The following is a 23976-nucleotide window of genomic DNA, read 5'->3' as shown; positions in this document are numbered from 1 at the left end:
AAGTACCAAATTCTATCACAGCTCATAATTATCTTTTATATTTTTAAATATTAAAAAGGTTAATTTATTTAGTGAATTTAATTATTATCATGCATTCCAGCTAGGCTTATAAAAAGTGTAAAAAAAAAATTGCTATTTTTGCTTTTTATTTTAAATAAATATTTGTTAACAGTTAACAAATATTCATTAACCGTTAATAAATATTGATTAACAGTTATTAAATTGTACTTAGTAAATTACTTATTAACTGTTAATAAATATTTGTTAACTGTTAACAAATATTTATTAACATTTAATAAATCGTATTCAATAAATAATTTATTAATTGGTAATAAATATTTATTAAATCCTATGATGTTAAAAAATCATTTATTAACATTTAACAAAGCTTATTAAATAAAGACAAATCCTTCTATCAGTGCAATAAAAATGTTTTATTTTTAAAATTCTGGGTTAAATTAAAAAAAAAATAGGATTCAAAGTTTGGAAATAAAATCAATTTTATATTAACAATTTATAAGAATTATTTTGAGAAGAGAGTATTGAATATATATTCAATAAAAATTAAGAATTTAACAAAAGATATAGATTTAAAAGTTTGAAAACAAAATTAAAAATTTCTGTTAAGAATTTATAAGAATTGTATTGCAATACATAAAAAAAAATTTGGAAAAATTATGAGATTTTTTTTATAGAAAATTTGATTTTTTACAAAAAAGGTCATTATTAATTTTATCATACCTCTAATACTTTAGTCAGAATTAAAAAAAATCAATTGATCGAAAAAATTGAATTTTTTAATTTAAAAATCAAAACTTGGAAAAAAAATTTTTATTCATAAAAAATTCTTTATTCATAATAAATTTCAGGCCTATGCACAGATGCTGCAGCATTTCTATAGGTATATATGTATGTATTTTTGTATGTATATATTTTATAACCTGGTAAATAAATAAATAAATAAATAAATAAATTCATTTTTTTTTAATTAATAAACTACCATAAAAATGTCATCGATTAAAAATATATAGAAAAAAAATTTCCTGATTTATTAGCGAAGATTTGGTTTTTTATATAAAAAAAAAACTCGATAATTATCAAACTCTATAAATTAATTAAAATCACTAATAGCTAAAAAAGAAAAATCGTTAATGATAATGATAATGATAATGACAGTGGAGAGAAGCGGTGGATTTTAAACATAACAAGATAATTTGTAAAACGTCATTTGTCTGATCTACCGCAGATGAGATAAGATTGAAATTGAGATTGAGATTGAGGATCTAAAGGGGCAGGCATAAACCGCATTGAGTGAAAATTGAGTATAAAATTAAAAGTCAGCGATAAATATGCCCTTCCTCTCTAGTTATATGCTTGTATAGACTACCTTGTAGACCTTATTATATTCATATTCAGCACATCCGCGCTAGCTGCTAAATGTTAAATATTAAATATTAAATATCAACCATTTAAGATAAAATATAACGCACATAATCCTTGATAGCGAGGACGGTGCAGATGTAGATGTAGATGTGGTTCATTAAACTTTGTGGACACTCGCGTGATATTCCATCACAGAGGCTCTCGTCACTTGATGGATGGATGTATTACATCTACAAGCAACGAGCAACTAGCAACCAGCGACCAGACCAGAAACCGAGACAAGACTCAAGACTAATAATTGCCGGAGTAGCCAAGTAGACTCCTTTTTCTTTTCCTTTTCCTTCTGCCTCCTTACTCTACCCTTCAATTTTATCCTGCTATTTTTTAAATGAAAAATTTTTAATTATTTTTTCCCATAAAGATAATTATACGGAAAATACGCTTCTTTTCTTGTTTAATTTTTATACCATATGTGGGAATATATGAAGCGCATACATATTCAATACTTTGACTCAGAAGTCACATGGAAATATATGCAATCATATCTGACATCATAAATGATCCATGGCATCAGATATGACCTTAAATAGCCATATATGCCCATATATGATTTTATATGGTCATATGTGACCATATATGATCTCAAAAGACAATATATGAAGCCTGATTTCATATTATGAAATCATACATGATCTTATGTAGTCACATATGACTTTATATGATCATATGTGGCTTTCCATGGTTATATATGACCATATATGATCTCAAAAGACCATATATGAAGCCTGATTTCATACTATAAAATCATGTATGCCTTTATATGGTCATATATGACTTTATATGATCATATGTGGTTTTTCATAGTCATATGTGACCATATATGATATCAAAAGGCAATATATGAAGCCCGGTTTCATACTATGCAATCATACATGACCTTATGTGGTTATATATGACTTTATATGATCATATGTGGTCTTCTTTGATAATATTTAAAGTCTGATTTCATATTCTGACATCACATATGACCTTATACGATCATATGTCATCACATATGACCTTATATGATATGACCTTATATGACCATAATATGTGATTTTATATGGTCATATGTGACCATATGTGAAGCTTGATTTAATATTAAAATAAAACTATTTAAAAACTTAGAAAAAAATCTTATCATAATTAAAAAAAAGTGCTTTCATATCTTATAAAAATATTTTTTCTCGTGTAATGTAAACGATGCAATGTTGTGAGAAGATAAAATAATCCAAGAGGAGGAGGTTGCGAAATAAGCTAAAGTGGAGCGAGATGGAGATGGAGATGGAGATGGAGAGTTATCGTAATCGTTAACGAGACCGTCAGCGAGCCCGAGGTCTTGGTTGCTATTAACCCTGTACTAACAAAGGTATTGCCACCTCATCCGTACCCCGAACATAACACATAACAGAGAAGAGGAAGACGACTCAGTCTTGTCTCAGGCGACTACCCACTACCCACCCGTCTGCCGGGCAACAAACGTTTGCATGCCCCGAGCTGCCTCCGCTTATTCATATGCATTACGCCAGCTAACTAAACTTTACGGTCGACTTCATTATTATACATTTGATGTATGCACCTAAATATTTGTTGGGTAAACTTCGGCTCCGATTTTTATCTTCTCAAACTCTTCAAGCTTAGAAATTATTACTAAAATTACAAATTAAATATCAAAAATATGAAAAAATAATAATTTTTTCATTAGTTCATTAAATCAAAGTTTCAATCATTTTTTTTATTTCAATATTTTGTAAAAAATTTTTAAATTATCAAGAGAATTCAAAAAACAAAATGTTCAAAAATTAAATATCAAATTATAACAATTATTTACTTTTTTTTTTTGTTGCAGGTAAGCAAATTAATTATTCTCCTTCAATTTCGAGTTTTACGGTAAGAAATAATTTTCCCTTCTAAATTACAAAACTTTAACCAATAAAATTGATCAACAATAAGTTTTATCGAATAAATTCACTCGCCCGAGAAAGCAAAAGTAAAAAAAAAACAACTTCTGATTACTCAGTACCATAAACCAATATTTTTTTATTTGTACAAAGTATTTATTCAATTATCGTTAGCGAAAGCAATTAGAGTGCAATCAATGGCCCAACCAAATATCACATTGAACCTAATCCATTTAATTCCAACAATTTTCTCCCCCGGCACCCAATTTTTTTATTTTATTTTATTTTACTCAACCATTTCTGCTCAGCTCGGTTGGTATCAGTGCAATCGGTGTCGCACATCTACAAACAGAAACTGCGGAGTGTTGTGTGTCTGTGCGCTGGCATGCGTGGGGGCGAAGCTCATTTATTTACAGGGATCAGTATTGAAAGGGTATAATTTACAAATCCCGCGGTCCAGTGAATTTATCGGTACTCCGTTACCCTTTCATTATACTCCTACCCCCTTTCTCTTGGCCTCGCGCTTAGTTCTCTCTCTCATCTTCAAACTTGTATCGTAAGCACACACATATAATATATACACATATATACACACATGTATATTGAAGTTACTTCCAATTCGCGATTATATTCTGTGTGAAGGCTTCACATGGCTCCTTCCACTCGTTTGTGCACTTTTCTACCCTCTGATACCCGCAACGATCATCAGGCGAACTACTTGATTGAAAATCTAAGAAAAATTTCGTGATAATTTTTTTTTAAATAAAACTTTGAAATTTTCCGCTAAAAAGCCAAATTTTGTTAAAGATAAATAGAGTTTTATCGTTTTGTTTTTTGATAGCTTGTTAACCGAGAAGAATAATTAAACTACTCAGGTATGATTTTGTAGGAAATTAAATTCTCTACAAAAAAGGTATCTTACAATTTTTCCGAAATTTGAACCGTTAGAAAGTTATTTAGAGTCAAAGTTTAGAGATGGAAAAATTTTTGATTTTTAGAAAATTTTTTGGGGGCGTAGAAAAGAAGTTGATAAAATTTTTTGATTTTAATGAAAAAATTACCAATTACTCTTTGAACTATGTAGTTTCTTAGAATCCAGGCGAAGAATTAAAAAAGTTAATAGTTTTGCTGAAAAAAATTATTTAAAGGTTGTTCTTTCAAATTTTTCAGATTTTTGCGGTAATGTTTTAAATAAATGGAGGCGTAGGAAAGAAGTTGATAAAATTTTTTGATTTTAATGAAAAAATTACCAATTACTTTTAAAAGTATGTAGTTTCTTAGAATCCAGGCGAAGAATTAAAAAAGTTAATAGTTTTGCTAAAAGAACATTATTTAAAGATTGTTCTTTCAAATTATTGAGAATTTTTTAGTAAAATTTTCAATAAATGAAGACGTAGAAAAGAAGTTGATAAAATTTTTTGATTTTCATGAAAAAATTACCAATTACTCTTCAAAGTATGTAGTTTCTTAGAACCCAGGCGAAGAATTAAAAAGTTAATAGTTTGGCTGAAAAGAAATTATTCAAAGATTGTTCTTTCAAATTTTTGAGATTTTTGCGGTAAAATTTTAAATAAATGGAGACGTAGAAAAGAAGTTGATAAAATTTTTTGATTTTAATGAAAAAATTACCAATTACTCTTTGAAGTATTTAGTTTCTTAGAATCCAGACGAAGAATAAAAAAAGTCAATGATTTAATTAAAAAATCTGATTTTCGGATAACGAGGTACCAGTCTAACTAAAAATAAATTCTGAAAAGTTACGGGGGGAAAAAATTTAAGTACCAGCGGAATTGAGCGGGAAGAAATGAAAAAAATAATGAGGAATATGTTGACATAAAAAGAGGTTATTGTTTAATTAAATAAAAATGAGGCCCGGTGAGGGAATAAAACCAAAGCGGGAGCCGTTTATAACACTTTGAAAAAATTAAAACAGTCAATAAATCACTTTACCGAGATGGCAAGAAGCTTTCATGAAGTTCGTTTAAACAAATTAAATGAGTCAGAGCTGAGAGCGTATAACTCTGTGGGTTTTACGACGGCCGTTCGGTCTTTTACGGCCTCACTTTTGGACTTTAGTCCATCTGCAAGCCTCGTATAACATATAAAATATAACACACGCAACTAACGCGCCAATATAAAAACGCATTCATATCATAATTTTGCATACCAGAAAAATTTAATTTTTTTTTCATTTAAATTTTAATTATTTAAAAAATTTTTGTTTTTTTTATTAAATTTTTTGTGGGTTCCAACGTAACCTAGATTCTCGGATTCTCCGACCACTATGGACACAACGGTCTGAATAGTGGATTAATAAAAATAGATTACGACTTTCATCACCGGAATATTGGACTCATCAATCAGGTCATCGGAAAAGTTATAAAAATATAAAAGCTGTAGAGTTCTTATCGGATGTGTTGAATGGGAAATGAATTGTTTAATCTGATCGGTGATAAGACCCGCTGGAAAAATAGTCCGAATAAAATATTTCGATGCATATGTAACAAGAGAACACTGAACGCGAATATAGTTTTGTTTCACAAGATAGATTCTCATTTCATATCAAATCAAAGTTACCTATCACATATCATATTTTTCCACATCAAAAGAAAAATTTTGTTTCAAACTGGCAGTGATATTAAAAAGTTCCGCAATTTTTTATCTAAGTACAATTATTTACAATTAAAATAGAAATTGATATATAAAAGTAATATTTATTTTAAGTGTAGTATTATTGAGGTTAAAAATGTTAAACTAAAGTGTGAACTATAAATAAATAAAATTTTGCTTTATTAAATAATGACTTTTGTTAAATTGCACTGTATTTTCTTAAATATTGACGTTTTTAAAGATATAAGCTCATCCCGATGCTACACTCATCAAGACTTTTCATTTGAGTACCCACATGCATTTTTGATATATTTTTCATATATACATATATATATAAATATATGAAATATATGAAAAATTGATGTGGGCACTCAAATGAAAGATTTTGATGAGTGTAACATCAGGATGAGCTTATATCGTTAAAAATGTCAATTGTTCACGAGATACAATGGCTTTTCTTAACTATTGATGTTTTTAAAGATATAAGCTCATCCCGATGTTACACTCATCAAGAGCTTTCATTTGAGTACCCACATGCATTTTTGATATATTTTTCATATATACATATATATAATATATATAAATATATGAAAAATTGATGTGGGTACTCAAATGAAAGGTCTCGATGAGTGTAATGTCGCGGTGAGCTTATATCTTTAAAAATGTCAATAGTTCACAAAATACAATGTCATTTCTTAATTATTGACATTTTTAAAGATATAAGCTCATCCCGATGTTACACTCATCAAGAGCGTTCATTTGAGTACCCACATGCATTTTGATATTTTTCATATATACATATATATAAATATATAAAATATATGAAAAATTGATGTGGGTACTCAAATGAAAGGTCTCGATGAGTGTAACATCAAGATGAGCTTATATCTTTAAAAATGTCAATAGTTCACTAGATACAAGGTAATTTCTTAATTATGTATCTGGAGATAGAGAATTTTTGAATGCAACCTAAATACTTATTATAATAAATTAACTATTGGTGAGAATGATATGAAACCTTAAAAAGGCACAAATTCAAATCAATACCTTTGCCATGACACTAAATTTTACTAAAAAAAACCAATTTTATCATATGACTATCCTTGACACAATATTTTTCTTATTATCTTAATAATCTAGATTATTGCGCAATAGATAAATTTTTATAAAATTTTGTAAAAATAATTTTAAGACTGACAGTAATTAAAATGGCGGCTCCACACCCTCTTTAAAAATAAGTAGATAACTTCACACCTATGTTGACATTTACAAGAAATAACTTATCTGTAACCAACAAAGAGTCGCTCGACATTTGAAAGACAATAAAAAATAAAAAAAAACGAGTGTAAAAAGGCCGACCTTCACCTGGATGAACGATAAACCGGGTTTTTAAATTCTCTATCTACCTTCTCCGTCGTGAAGTTTGTTTCCAAGTGTAAGTAACGAATAAATAAAAACAATAAAAGTGAAATGGAACAAAAATAAACTATTAGGAATCTAGAGACTTTTATCAGAGATCTTGTCACTGTAGCATCTACTTATACAGTCTACTTGTACGGTGACGAGACAAAACAAGCTTCAGGCTTCGGATAAAACGTCCAACAAGAAGACGCCTGAGAATAAAGGATCAAAAAATAAAATTGTGATAAAAAAAAATAAAGGGAAAAGATACGCCCGGGAATAAGTCGAGACCCTGAGCGATGAGATCTCAAAACGCATCATCTGGGGGACAAACTCGACACTTCTCAATCTGATTGCCTTTCAAATTAATAAGATAAATTATAAGTCGCTTTTCGGTCCCAGTTACTTTTTTTGCTTTTAATTATTTGCTGGTCCATTTTATGTTGATCATTAATTTATTGGAGACTTCTTTGTTGATTTATTATCAAAATTATGACTTTTATGATCGAAAATTTGAGACCCTGCCATGAAGTGAATGGCTGCCCAATTTCAAAACACAGTAACTGATGATTTTAAGATTTTTAAAAATTTTTCTTATTAATTAAAAAAAAGTTTGCGCGCCAAATTGATCGAAAATTTGAATTATGAATAGAAAATGCTTGAATATAAATATTTTTAAGAAAAAATACACTGATAGAAGGTTTTTTTTGTATCAAAAAATATTTTTTAATAGTTAACAAATCGGCTGCCTAATTTTAAAACACAGTAACTACAAAATTTTTATACCTAATTTTTTTTTAATATTGCTGCATTTTTTATAACTTTTAGACCTTAATTTCAAGTATTTTTTCTTAAAAATATTTATATTCAAGTATTTTCTATTCATAAATCAAATTTTTCATCAATTTGGCAGGCAAACTTTTTATTAATAAGAAAAATTTTTTTAAATTTCTAAATTTTAGTTACTGTGTTTTGAAATTGGGCAGCCGAAATCATTTATTAGAGATCATTTTTTAATATTAAATAAATATTTCTTAGTATTTAAAATGATTTGTTTGTATTTAATAAATCTGATATTAATTTATTTATTAAATATTAATAAATCTTTTTAAATACTAAGAAATATTTGTTAAGGATTAAAAAGTGGTCTCTAATAAATGATTTGTTAAATATTAACAAATATTTTTAACTATAAAAAAATCCTTCTATCAGCGTAGTTGAAATTTCAATTTAAAGTCTAAAAGTTATAAAAAATGCAGCAACATTAAAAAAAAATAAGGTATAAAAATTTTGCAGTTACTGTGTTTTAAAATTGGGCAGCCGTGAAATATTGGTTAAAAATTAAAGTGAAAATAATGACCAATGATTTCTTGATAATTTTTTGAAATTTTAACCAAAATATTAAAGATATGATAAAATTAATAAGAACGTTTTTTTTTTGGAGAATTAAATTTTCTTAAAAAAAAGTCTCTTATAATTTTTCATATTTAATTTATAATTTTTGTTTTTTAATTTTGAAATAATGATTTTTTGAATTCTTAAAATTTTTTTGAAATTTTGACCAAAATATCAAAAATATGAAAATATTGAAAAAAAACCTTTCTTGTAAAGGATCAAAATTTCTACAAGAAAGCTCTCTTACAATTATTTGATATTTTTTATATTTAACCCAGAATTTTGATATCTAAATTTAAACATATAGTTTTCGGATTTCTTAAGATTTTTGTGAAATTTTGACCAAAATTTCAAAAATATGAAAAAATTAAAAAGAACCTTGCTTGTAGAAAATAAAATCTTTAATAATTTTTTTGTATTTTTGATATTTAGATCATAACTTTAATAATTAAAAAATAAATTCTTAAACGATCTGATAATTATTACTTTCAATTTTACTGCATTAATTTAAACGATTCTGCAACTTTTTGGGATCTATAAAAAAAATCTACATCATATTTAAAAAATTCAAACAATAATTACCAGACCGGTAGAAAAAAACAGCTTGAATTTTCCAGTTCCTAAAGAGGAAATAAATTTACAACACTCAATTACCGCTAATAATCCCGCCCGCGAATTATATTAAAAAAAAAAAAACGCGCAACTGAGTAGAAGAGGCTGCCGTGGAAAATTAAAATGGACTTCTGAATTACAGCTATTGTGATTTAGCATCCAACTTCCCAGCTAATATAAGCTCATCTTTGCACTTCAGTCTTGGAAATCTTTGCGAGGAGTAAGAGTAAGAGATAAAAACAAAACTAAAAATAATCTACTATGGAGTTTAGAGAGATTATAAAAAGGAAGATTTGCAATAGCCAACCGGATGCACGCAAACTAATTTTCTACCAACAGATTATCAAGTTCATGTACGTCTCACACGCATCACTTTGCCTCGTATGTTATAGTTCCAGGCATGATAACCAATTGCTGTTTGACACGAGCAAATCTTCTGACCAAATTTGAATTTTTTAATTTCTGATATTTTTTTTTTCTTTTAATTAGTCGCGGAAAATATTAATTATAATTATTAATACTTGGAGGAAGATTTATTCGCAGATTAAGAGGATTGACAATTTTTATTGATGGTCGCGGATGTGAATTAACAGACTTGGAGACTTGCAGGGCCAAACTCTCGTCTGCAGAAGTAGAGACAGAGGATCGAGGGAACATAGCCAGGACTTACGTACTTGTACTGGTGTCGATAAAAGTTATCCTGCCGGTTATTAACGTCCATCATCGCCGACACACATTTCCTCGCTTCTCGCCGTTCCTAATTGTAATCCCTCCGTATCATTTAATCGTTTCAGCAACCGTCTCATTCCCTCTACATTTTTATTTTCATTTATCGCCTTTCAACACCTATTTTTTTTTTTAACTTATCCAAGTTAATAATATTAATAATAATCACTTGATATTTCATTTAGAATTTTGAATAATTAGTTTTCTTTACTTCTTGAGGTTTTTTTGAAATTTTGACCAAAGTAAAAAATTTTGACCTTTTTTGTAAAAAATTAAATTTCCTTAAAAAAAAGTCTTATGATTTTTTGGATTTTTGATAATTAAACCTATAATTTTGAATTTTTAATTTGAATACGTGTTTTTTTTTATTTTTTAAGATGTTTTTGAATTTTTGACCAAAATCCCATAATAAAAAAGAGATGAAATGTATGTGGCATCAAACTATTCGTAACGTGATTGGTCGAATATATCATAAGCATTAAAATATATGCAAAGTCTATGGTCAGGCGCGCGCAAATTTAAATTCTAGTCCTAATATAAAATTGAGATGAAATGTATGTGGCATCAAACTATTCGTAACGTCATTCGTCGAATATATCATAAGCGTGAAAATATATGCAAACTCTATAGTCAGGCGCGCGCTTGCGTGCGCAAATCAGATTCTAGTATCAAAATTTTGATAAAATTGACAAGGACCTAATTTATAGAAAATTGAATTTTTTTCAAAAAAGCTCTAGTAATTTTTTCGTTTTTTTTGATATTTCATTTGTAATTTTGGTTTTTAAATGTGGCCATATATTTTCCTAATTACTCAAAGTTTTTTTGAAATTTTGTCCAAAATATCAAAAATATGAAAAAATTGACAAATACCATTTTTTGTAGAAAATTTGATTCTCTACAAAAAAAGGTCTCTTATGATTTTTCGAAGTTTTGAAAACTAACTCATAACTGAATTTTAAATTTGAACCTGTATTTTTTTGACTTCTTAAGATTTTTTTCAAATTTCAACCAAAATATCAAAAATATGACAAAATTCATCGAAACCTTTTTTTTAGAGCATCAAATTTCCCACAAATCGGAAATTACAATTTTATCACTCTCTTTATACTTACCCCAGAATTCCAATTCTCTCAAAAATAATCATAACCCTGGTTAAGAATACTGATTGAAAAGAATTGAAAAGCAGTCACTCCATGTAAACTGTATAGCTATATATTAGGGTGTGCCAATGGACCTCTTAAAATTGGAATTTTGAGTTCCGCTTTTAAAAGGAGTTGTGTTTGGGCATTTTCTGACATATTTTGAGCATAAGGAATTTATTTTATTTTCATAGAATTTTTTACAGGAGCTTGATTTGGGCATTTCCGCTAAAATTTCAAAATTTGGCCGGAAGTATCCAAATCAAGCTCCTGTAAAAAATTCTATGAGAATCAAGTAAATCCCTTCTGTTCAAAATATGTCGGGAAATGCTCAAATACAACTCCTGTTAAAAGCGGAACTCAAAATTTCAATTATAAGAGATCCATCACGGAAGTTACATTTCGGCACAGTCTACTATACATCGATACTGTCATTCTAATACGTCATATCCCACAAAATTTGACATATTGACTTTTTTTGAAAAATAGAATCATAACAATATTAAGCAAGTCATTTTAAAAATTTAAAGGTCAAATAGTTTAATAACTATCTTTAAATAAATATTTTCATCCGTAGAATTCCATTTAATCAATGTTAAAAATGAACTGTTTTTATCGTCTGCTGTAAGATTTTCTAAATGTGGGATACAACGTATTAGAATGCCAGTATCGATATACAAACAAAAGAATTGAAATTATTGAAAAAAAATCCACAAAATATTTTATTCATCAACATTTTATTCGCTCACTTTCAACAAGCTTAATAACAACAAATTCATTCGCCCTCAAACGAGAACATTTACAATCATAATAAAAAAATATTCCAGAGAACATAGTTTTTCAACAGCTTAAATTCCAAACTAAAACTTAATCACTGCTTAGCAACAAAAATAAATATTAGCTTAATTTGCGACATGAACTCCAAAGTAACAAAAACTCAACAAGCATTATTATCAACAAGCTCCCTAAAAATGAATCCTAACCAGCTTAAGCTTAATCAATACTCTTCATAGTCTTCCTCATCATAACCTGCTTCATCACCATCATCGCCTTCAATTTTCTTCAGCATTTTCTTCCACTGTGGCGTATCATCTTCTTCATCATCATAGTCGTCATAATCATCACCATTACCTTCATAATTATAATCATTTTCCTCCTCCGCTTCTTTTTCTTGAACTTCATCTTCTTGATCATGATCACCATTCGCCTGACTAGGCTCAACTTCAGTTTCATCTTCCTCTGGATAATCTTCTTCTTGATAATCATCTTCTTCTTCCCCTTCTGCACCAAATCCAACAGATCCATAATTATTCCCAATAGATTTTTTGCTCCCAAAGCTGATGCTAGTCTCTCCCTTCAATTGCTCAATGACGTCATAATTGAGTTTCTTTGACAGTTTCTTCTCCTTAATAAGGTTCTCCAGAGCCTCCCCCGCGGAATTAGCGGGCTCCTTCTTCCTGGGGACCCTCCGCTTCTTTGGTGGCGGCTTTCCCTCTTCTTCGTCCTTCAGCCTTTGCTCCTCTTTCTTCCTCTGGAGCTCCAGGTACTCGGCGTTGCAAACAGTCCACAGTTCAGTCTTCTTCACCACGTCCGCATCTTTTAGAATATACTCGTCCAGTTCTTCGTCGTCCAGCCCCTCAAGGTCGATTTCTCCCGACTCGTTGTTGTATTTTTCAAACCTGCTCCCTTCTTTGACCACCCGGCGGTCAAAGAAATTGTTCGGGAGGCCCATAGAAGAAATGTCGGGGCCCAATCCACGTTCTTCAACGAAATTTTCCGCTATTTCGCGGGTGGTACTTTCGATAAAGCGGTCCACCTCGGCGTCTTCTTCGTAATCGGTGCCCAACATGATGCCCAATGAACGCTTTTTTGATCGTTGCTGTTGTTCGCTTAAGTATCTAAGGGAAAATTTTATTTAAGTTTAAACTTGAAGGGTTTTTTAATAGATTAAATTTCTTTTTAATTGTCAAGAATTTTTTTCTATTTTTTAGTAATTTGAAGTTTAATTTTGTAAAAAAAATTATCAATTTTTATTGAAAAATTTTATATTTTTAAAGAAAAAAATATTTTGAAATTTTCATTTTTTTATATTAATCCCGTGATAAATGCCAAAAAGGCATAGGGTAAAAGACCCCATTACTGACACTTTCTTTGATTTTGGTACTTATTCAATTAATTAAATCACTAATTGCAATAATAAATACATTATTTCTAATCTTTAAGACCTTTAGATCAAAAAAATTTTTAATGTTTATTCCAAGTAGAACATTGTTTCACCGAAAGAAAAAATGCCACTAATAGGGGTTAAAGGTGCCATTAATGGGGTCTTTTACCTTAGAAAAATTTTTTTATTATTGCCAATCATTTTGCAAACATATTATAAGCTTAAAAAAAATTCCAAAAGCCAAAAAGGCGTAAAGTAGAAGTACCATATGTGGCCAGTGTACTTTTTTTGGCCACTTTATTTTCAAATTATTGTATAAATATTTCTATAAGCGCAAGACTTTATGAATTTAATTCGTATAAATATACTAATTCATAAATTCTATAAAAATTCTACTAGAATAGTTAAATTTTTTACAAATCCCTACAATAAAAATTATTGAGAGTCAATAGTCGAAATTCGCAAAAAATGGGACCTGATTCCTTATTGGCCAAACGAAAGGTGCGCGCGTAGCGCGCTATTCAAATTTCTAGTTAACTAAAATATCAAGTGGCCAAAAAATGGTCCTAAAATGGCCAAAACCGGTACTTCTACCCTATATTTAAAAATGTACACTGAAAAAAAAAATTGATTTGAATCAAAAGAAAAATTCTTGAACCAATAAAATAATTTTTATTATTTGAATCAATAAAAATTAACTTAAATCAAGAAAAATTTCTTCATTAAAAATTTTTTAACTCAAAATTATTTTCTTCAAAATTATTTTCTTAATTCAAGTTAATTTTTTTTGTACATCCTTTTAGCTGCAGGACTTTGAAAATTTTGTGATCTAAAGCCAAAAAGATGGATAAATTTTTCCATCATTATTTTTTCATCAAGTGAACATTTAATAATAAAAAATAACCAAAATCCTGAAACTTACTTATCAATTTCCTTCTGAAGATCAGTGAACTCCCCTCCGATCTCCATGAAATCAGCCTCCCTCAAGCTCTCTTCCGCCTTCCTCGCAGCTTTGAACGCCGGGGGGTCTTCTTCCTCCGCGAAATCAATGGAATCAAAGTCATCCAGAGTCAAGGCACTAGCCGAAGTTTCTCCAAACTCCAGCAACCTCTTCCTCAAAGTCGACTCATGAATCTTGACCACCTTAATGATATCCCCAACAGTCCTATTAAAGTCATGCATGCGAGCCGCAATCAGCAAAGCAGCCCCACAAATTCCTGAAGGTCTTCTCCCGGTGTGAATATTGTCCTTCTTCATCCTGGCCACGAGCCTGAGCGCAGTTTTCACTACCTTCATCTTCTCGGTCCCGAACTCAAGTTTCTCCGCGAATCGCATCACATACAAGCAAGGATCCACTGCTTTGATGCATTCATTGCCGCCGTCTTCAGAGTCGATGCTAATCGCTCCGTCCACGGAGTTCTCCAGGTACAGAGCTTTCACGAAGTGCAGGTACGTTCTGCCCAATTCGTAGACGTCGATCTGGGTGATGTCGCTGATGTCGATCAGCAGGTGGGGAGTTTTCTCGATTCTGCAGGTCAAGTAAATGCAACCCGCGTAGGTCAAGACCTGCTTCCGACCCCGGGTCAGGTTCCGGTGGAGGACTTGCTTGTAAAAATTCGTAGCTAGCTCCACTTGATGACCAGACATGCTCAGCTGCTTGCAGAGATGCGCGATGTCCTTTCGCGCTCTGTACACAGTTAGCTCTCGCGATGATTGCCCGTGGAGCTGGCCAACTCTTGGAGCTCTCATGTCTGTACCGAGGAACTGACCGACTGCTTCGGATTGGCCTGAGGCTGTTTGGGTGAACTCTACTTCGTTCACTAGCATCTGGTCTTCTGTTACCAGCCCGCAGTTGGTACAGACTGTGTCTCCACGGGATGGATCTGTGTCCAGCTCTGTACATCCGCATTTTGGACATTTTGGCGACATTTTTTTACTGGAATTATAATTTTTTTGCGTGAAGAATATTTTTTTGAAAGAAAATATTGAAAATTCTTTTTAGATCAAAGGGAAAAATTTTAATTAAAAAATTTTTTTTTTAAATGGAACTTGAATTTTTTAATTTCTTTTATTTATATTAAACTTTCAATGAAATGAAAATATTTTAATGTTCAGAAAATTTTTTATTTAAAAATCTCATAAGGAATTATCAAAAATTTAGAAATTTAATTTTTTGGAGTTTTTCTTGACAAATAATGAAATTTTAATAGAATTAAAAGAAATTTAATGATAATTACAAATTGAAAAAAATATTAGACTTAATCTTATGAAATAAAAGAAAATTTTATTGAAGATTAAAAAAAAAGTATTGAATTTAAACTTATAATTTTTTTTTTAATTAAATATTTGTAGAAGTAAAAAATTAAATGAAAATTAAATTAGCCGACATTTGAAAATTTTTATAATTTATATTATTGAAAAATAATTTTTAAAAAATTAAAACAAAAATTTTCACATGAAAATTTTTAAAATTATAAGTGGAATTTTTTAAAAATAGTTTTTTAGGTCTAATTTCTAATTTATAAAAAAAATCAAAAATTTTTGAGTGTCGGCTAACTTAATTTTCATAAAAATTCAATTAATATTAAAAAATAAAAAAAAAAGTAAGAATTTTAATTAAAGATTATTAACTTGTTATAAACACAATTTTTAAATTAGTTTTATTTAAATCAGCTGACAGATTAAAAATTTTTTTTTAATTTTATAACTATAAAATTATTATGAAATAAATTGAATAAAAAAATTCCACATATAAAAATTATAAAAAATTATTGGAAATTTTTACAAGTTTATTTTTTTTAGTGTTATTTATTTGTTATAAAAAATTAAAAAAATTGACATTTGTCGGCTAATTTTAGTATCATAATTAGAACAATCTGTCAAAAAATTTCCATGACATTAAAGTTAGCTGTCACTGGACAAATTTTTAATTTTATTTAACAATTAAATTAATTCTAAAAAATGCATTTTTAATTACAAGTCAATTATTTTTTTTTTATATAATTTATTTGTTAACAAGTTCTAAAATTTACTAAATATCTGCTAAATTAATTTTTATAAAATTTTCATAATTATTATACATATAATTTTAAATCATGATTCATTTAAAAAAAAAAAAAAAAATAAAAATCTTAAAAATAATTAAATGTCAAAATTCATAAATAAATAAATAAATAAATAAATAAATCTATCGAATTAAATTTAAAATAAAAATCCCAAGATTAAATAATAAAAACTTGAACTTTACTTACAAATGAATAAGACACTAAAATATTAAATATTAAATTATATACACAATAAAAACACTATTTAATTAAATAAGTAATTAATTAGACCGACTATCACGTGGAATGTGACTCGTGTAAATAAACCAGACACAATACGGTTAACACATGGACATGACTCGGATGATGAAATACGCCATGTGGTTACCACGGGGGCAGCCATTTTGACAAATTAATTGCGCGTGCGCGAAACCCGTCGCAACATGTGAGGACACTACCCAAGTAACAGTAATGGAGAATAAAAACTCAATAAAGTTTCGTAGTTGTATCTCAACTCTTCCGCAAGTTGCTGTCAAGAGCGAAAAAGACAACCTAAGACATTTTATTGAGATTTTACTGCAGTGGCTCTTTTATTATCATTATTTTATTTATCTTTTATCGTATTCATTCATTTAATTAAAACGAGGCATAAAATGATAATTAATACAATTATGCATTCATAAATTAATTGTTTTATTTATTTTGTTTAATGATACTGAAATATCAGCAGACAATTTACCATTTTTTAGATTTTTATAACAAATTATAAGTAAAAAAAAATTTTAAGTTTAATTAATATTTTTTTTATAATTAATTTATGATAAAAATTGTCATTTAATTAAAATTAAGCTTATAATAAATTAATTAATAAATTATTTTATTGAATTTAAAACTTATCTTAATACATTTTTTTTAGTCTTTTATTAACAAAATTTAATATTAAAAATTATGATACTGAAATTAAGAGACTTTTGATGGTTTATAGAATTTTTTTAATCTATAAATAATAGTGAAAAAATTTTCTACTAGAATTTCATCTTTAGAAACTAAAAAAATCATGAATTTAATTTTTTTAACATAATTTTAGAGCTAGTTTATTTTCTTTTACAATTTTTTATTATTTAAATCAATTAAATTATTAGTAAAAAAAATTTTAATAAATATTTTTTCTATAATAATTTATTTATGATAAAAATGTCAGTCATTTGATTAAAATGAAGCTTATAATAAATTAATTAATATAATTTTTTATCAATTAATTATTTTGTTGAATTTAAAACTTATAATACTTTTTTTTAGTCTTTTATGAACAAAATTTAATGTTAAAAATTATGATACGGAAGTTAAGAGACTTTTGATGGTTTATAGAATTTTTTTTAATCAATAAATAATAGTGAAAAAATTTTCTACTAGAATTTCATCTTTAGAAACTAAAAAAATCATGAATTTAATTTTTTTAACATAATTTTAGAGCTAGTTTATTTTCTTTTACAATTTTTTATTATTTAAATCAATTAAATTATTAGTAAAAAAAATTTTAATAAATATTTTTTCTATAATAATTTATTTATGATAAAAATTGTCAGTCATTTGATTAAAATGAAGCTTATAATAAATTAATGAGTATAATTTTTTATCAATTGATTATTTTATTGAATTTAAAACTTATCTTAATACTTTTTTTTAGTCTTTTATGAACAAAATTTAATATTAAAAATTATGATGCTAAAATTGAGAGACTTTTGATGATTTATAGAATTTTTTTTAATCAATAAATAATAGCAAAATAAATTTTCTACAAGAATTTTCATCTTTAGAAACTAAAAAATTATAAATTAAATTTTTTAAACATAATTTTTTAGAGCTAGTTTAATTTCTTCTATTTTTAAAATTTCAATTGCGTAAACTACAATTAGCAGACATTTGACAATTTTTTATTATTTAAATTAATAAAAATTATTTATCAATCGAAACTATGAATCAATTAAACTATTAATCCATAGAAAGTAAAAAATATTTTTAAAAACTTGCACTTAGAATTTTTCAAATTTTTTACATGTAAAATTTTTTCTTTTGATTTTTTTCTTATAATTTTTATCAATAAAAAATTTCTAAAATTTTTCAGATGCCGGTTAATTTAATTTTCATACTATAATTAATCTGTTTTTTTGTCAATGCACCTAAATATTAAAATTCGCCCAATAAAAATAGTAATCATTCAATTTTTTCATAATTTATACTCAAAAAAAGAATTTAATTTTTAAAATTTTGCCACACATTCTCTAAAACAAAAAATAACTTAATTAATTATTTAAAAAAAAATTCTTGAACCATTTAAAAAAATTTTTAAATTAAAATGAATTCAAAAATTGTTCTCAATTTTTATGATTCGATTTGTATAGATATATAGACATATATGTATGATCCAGGTTGCGTGGATTGTTAAGGAGCAAAGAAGCAACGGCAAGGTGAAGGTGAGCTCGGCTGGGTTTAAGCAGTACAGAGGCAGAGGAGAGCTCTGATGCTGGTACTCGGTTTTCCTGAATCCAACTCTTCCTCTTGTTCTTGTTCTCCTTGTTGTTCGTCTTCTTCTCGGGGCCGCTCTCATCCTCGTCCTCATCTCTGCTCGGTTAAAACTTCTCTCATGCACACTAAACCGCAGCTCGTTAAAAAGTTGCTTGACCGGTTGGTTGCCTGCTGCCCGCTGCTCGGCGCTGACTCTGTGGTCTACGACCCGACACTCGCATGGACCAACATCATCCTCCATCCTCCATCCTCCCTCCTAAGGCCTCCAGATACGGACCAAAGAATTGCAGAGTTACTCTCTTACCGGCGACTACTATCAGTTTGTTTTTTTCCCATTTTTTTTTAAATTCGTCCTTGAGTTTGAAATTTTTTTCAATATATTCTGTCTGAAAAATAAAAAATAAAATTAATTCAAAAAAATATCCAAATAATTTTATTTTTAAAAATTTTCAACGCAAAATTTCATAATTTTTCAAAAAATAAAAAATAATTTGAATCTTTTTTAAAAATTTTAAAATTGGATAAAAAAATGAAAATTTTTTAACTAAAAAAATTTTCTCGGCAAAAAATGATTTTCTTAATTCGAGATTCAAATAAATTTATTTTTCTGGAAATGTTCTCCATAAAATAGCGAGTAACTAAACCGGAGAGTCTTAGCCAGGCAGCTTAGGTCCTGTGTCTTGTTGGATCGGTAATGAGCGCAAGTGAGAGGACTTACCAGCATTATATCCAAGTTATATTGTATATATTGTGCATGTGTACGGATAGTATCGTATAAGAGGATATCAGGTCGCTGTAAAGTTGTACCCGTACTCTAACTCGTACTGAAGAGAGAGCCCTCAGATATCCAGTACGGCCACGTGTGTTCGCTCGGAGGGTTCGCGTGCCGTGCCCGCTCGTTTTTTATAGCCAACACTATACTTGTTACCAGATCCAATCTATGATTCACTCGCCAGAAAATTCTTTCGTTTTTTAGTTTATTTTATTTACCTAGCATTTAACTTTAATTATTGTTGTGAATTTCTAATGATATTTTTAACTTTCAAATATTTTTTTGGTTCCAAAGAAAGCTTATATATTATGAAATATTGAAGATAACCCTGTAATATAAAAACGTTTTTTGAAGGAAATTTTCTAAGCTACAATTTTGGTCTCATAATTTTTTCCAAAAATCAACACTTCAGGAGTTATGAACATTTTTGCAATGACTAGATGATTTTTCATCTTTCGCTGTATGATCATTATTTAAGTCAAACATTTTTTACTTTTAAATTTATTATTATCTCCTAAAATATCGAAGATAGCCCCATAATATAAAAACATTTTTTGTAGCAAATTTAGTAAGCTACTAATTTTAGTCTCTTATGATTTTTCTCAAAAATCAATATTTCAGAAGTTATGACCATTTTTTATAGTGACTAGATAATTAAGAAATGACGCTGTATCTCGTGAACTATTGACATTTTTAAAGATATAAGCTTACACTGATATTACACTTATCGAAACCTTTCATTTGAGCACCCACATCAATTTTTCATATATTTCATATATTTATATAAATTATATATATGTATATGTGAAAAATATATCAAAAATGCATGTGGGTATTCAAATAAAAGCTTTTGATGAGTAGAACATCGGGATGAGCTTATATCTTTAAAATATATATTATATATATATGTATATATGAAAAACATATGAAAAATTGATGTGGGTACTCAAATGAAAGCTCTTGATGAGTGTAACATCGGAATGAGCTTATATCTTTAAAAAAGTCAATAATTAAAAAAGTACAGTGCAATTTAACAAAATTCATTATTTAATAAAGCAAAATTTTATTTATTTATAATTCACTAAGTAAATACTTTTCAAGCTACTGTATCTCCTAAAATATTGAAGATAGCCCTATAATACAAAAACGTTTTTTGTAGGAAATTTTATAAGCTAAAATTTTGATCTCTTATGATTTTTCTCAAAACTCAATATTTCAGGAGTTATAACCATTTTTAATTGATTAGACAAAACTAACGTATTCAATTAAAAAAAATACTATCATTATTATTATTATTTATTTACAATTATTATTATTATAAAATAATAATAATGATGTAGTTCTCTGAAATGAAGTGTAGGCTGTAAAGTAACGCCGGTGGTTTGCGGAGCATAGATCGGTTCATAGATTGCATTTATCATTTTTGCGTAGCCGCGGTGGGACAGGGTCGGACAAGGGTCAACTTGATACAAGTTCGAGCTCTACTCGGTTGTACCTGCACTGTGCAGCAAACTGCAATCCTGAGCTTACAGTCGGGCAATAAAGCGGTCTGTCACACACACCAAATGCGTACATGCTACTGCACGTGTGCTGAATTTTTCCTTTTTCCCAACTTCCTCCTCCTCCTACTCCTCTCTGAGCCCATCTGTCTCATCGCGGTGTCCAACGTCCAGGATTATGTGTCCAGTCTTTCGTGAGAATTAAAGTTTCTCATGATAAAAAAATCCCCACGTAGATTTAGGGCTCGTGTAATTGTTCTTTATGACCCGCTAATTTAAAGCCTTACTTTACTTTTGAATTTTTATAAAACTTTTACGATTTTTTATTTTTAAATAAAGTTTAATTTGTATTTAAAGTTTTATTTGATATTTAAAGTTTAATTTGTATCAAGTATTCAATTAACCTTTTTAATGGATAGTATTTTCACTAAAAAATTAAATTTTATTAATTTGTATACTATTTTTTCTTTAAAAAATTAAATTTACTGAATTTACTAAAAAAAACAAATTTAGTACCATAATTAAATTTTTTTGCTTGAATAATGAGTCAATGTTTGATGGAAGTCCATACTAGCTTGATATATGTTCAAATAAGCTTCAATTTCTATGTCTACTGCTCCTTTTAGTCCAAAAATGACCCATTATTCTGCAAAATTAGTTAGCTTCAAAAAAGCACCCTTCAAATTTTCATTATCATCAAACTTAAAAACCAAAATAACAATTAGTGAAGCATGATGGTACTCAAAATAACGTATTTAAGTCGGTTATTGATCTATGAGCGTGTACTAACGCCAAGTTATCTTCGAAGATCATGTCATCACGCAAAAAAATGTAAAAGTTACATTATAAGTAGTAATAAGTGTCGCTTCAAATTTAAAACTAGAAAAATAACAGTTCAAAATAAAAATTTTATAAATTCTAACTATGAATGCTGATTTTCACAGTTTTTACACAGAAAAAAAAAATAACTTTAATCAAGAGAAAAATTCTTCACTGATAGAAGGATTTGTTTGTATTTAATAATCTTTATTAACTATAAATAAATGATTTTTTAACATCATAGGATTTACTAAATATTTACTAACAGTTAATAAGTAATTTATTAAGTACAATTTATTAACTATTAGTAAATATTTATTAATAGTCAATGAATATTTGTTAACTGTTAACAAATATTTATTTAAAATAAAAAGCAAGAATAGCAATTTTCTTTTGACACTTTATATAACCCTATAGCTGAAATACATGATAATAATTAAATTCACTAAATAAATTAACCTTTTTAATATTTAAAAATATAAAAGATAATTATGAGCTATGATAGAATTTGGTATTTTACAATAAACGTTATTATAATGTAATATAATTAATGCAAATAATTTATAAAGATGATTTTTATTTATAAGAAATCTTCATATCATACGACATTGCAAGCGAAACAAATTCACTCTACAAAATATTTATTAACTGTTAATAAATATTTGTTAACTATTAATAAATACTTATTAACTATTAATAAATGTACTTTGCTTCCAAATAAATATTTATTGAATGTTAAAAAATATTTATTAAAATTTAATAAATTAAATAATTGTCTTCAAATAAATTAAATTATTAATAGTTAATAAATCCTTCTATCGGTGTTGAACCAAGAAAATAATATTGAAGAGTTTAATTGTTTTTAATCAAGACGAAAAATTCTTGAATCAAATCAAATTTACTTAAACTAAGAAAAATTTCTCAATCTAAGAATTTTTCTGCTCAAATTAAGAAGAAGAAATTCTTCAACGTTATTTCCTTGATTCAAGTTAATTATATTACAATATTTACATTTTATAATGTAATACTTAAAAAATCTTTAATAATTACAATCTGAATCTGTAATTTTTCCAGTTTTTTATATAAAGCGCCACATTACTTTATATAATGTAATTTTTTCCATAATCTTTTTTTCCGTGTTGTCCCAACAATCTAAAAGTTAACCAACCAAACTTGATAATCAGAAGCACGTGTGTATTTGGTGACCTTTAGATTGAGGGTTTCCAGGATCCTAATTTCCCGGAATGTGGGCCGCGAGCAAACATAACCCCGGTGACAGTGCACGGGGTCTTTATTTATTGGTATGTTTATTTCATACATACGTTTAAAAAGTAACTTTCCTCACTCTCATTGTTTTTCACTTTATATTCCGATCGCTCGAAGAGATATATCCAAATGCTTCCAGCTGTTTTTCTGTTTTTTACCTACCGGCGGTGCTATCACGCGAGATCTCACACTCATACTTGAGCACACATATTCTAACTCACTCAGACTAAGTCTAGTACACTTGACGGCGTACCTGCTATTCCACCTTATACACGATAATGACACGACTAGATGCATCGCTGAGTGCTTTCCAATATTCATCTCAGACTCAATTCTCTTTTATATCCATATCTCTTATTCCAACAGAACCATTGCACAGGGTGCTGGCTGGATACCTCGTATCACTCTTGCCAGAATTTTATTTTACATCACTTTTGATCCTATTCCAGATATCGCTATCACTTTAAGAACTTTGCAGATAAGTAACCAAATTCAACGATTCCGAGGAAACCTTTTCAAACTACTATACTTTATTTTTAAGATCGTTTCAACTTCTGCGATCACTGTGCTCTTCCCGAGGAAAAATATATTTTTCAATGATAATTGTTTTTCACGGATATTGTATGAGATAACTGAAAACTAAATTTATTCATCCTTTTTTTGATTTAAATCTTTTTAAA

At 28.1% G+C, this 23976-nt stretch overlaps 2 protein-coding genes across 2 annotated transcripts in view; one reads left to right on the top strand and one right to left on the bottom strand.

Moving 5' to 3' along the window:
• The window catches only part of LOC123271527 (lysine-specific histone demethylase 1A), a 265522-nt gene that overhangs the window by 176271 nt on the left and 65275 nt on the right, over nt 1–23976 (top strand). The window lies entirely within an intron of this gene.
• Nucleotides 11925–16826, bottom strand: LOC123271531 (transcription factor IIIB 90 kDa subunit-like). Its single transcript, XM_044737874.1, has 3 exons — nt 16622–16826; nt 14293–15306; nt 11925–13104 (listed from the first exon to the last, which is right to left on the bottom strand). Exons 2-3 carry the CDS (start codon nt 15297–15299, stop codon nt 12204–12206), a joined length of 1908 nt encoding a protein of 635 aa, XP_044593809.1. The 5' UTR covers nt 15300–15306; nt 16622–16826; the 3' UTR covers nt 11925–12203.

The sequence above is a fragment of the Cotesia glomerata genome, linkage group LG9 (assembly GCF_020080835.1).
Source record: "Cotesia glomerata isolate CgM1 linkage group LG9, MPM_Cglom_v2.3, whole genome shotgun sequence".
Lineage (NCBI taxonomy): Eukaryota > Metazoa > Arthropoda > Insecta > Hymenoptera > Braconidae > Cotesia > Cotesia glomerata.
Note: the sequence above shows the minus strand (reverse complement) of the source record. Positions and strands in the feature narration are given on the sequence as shown.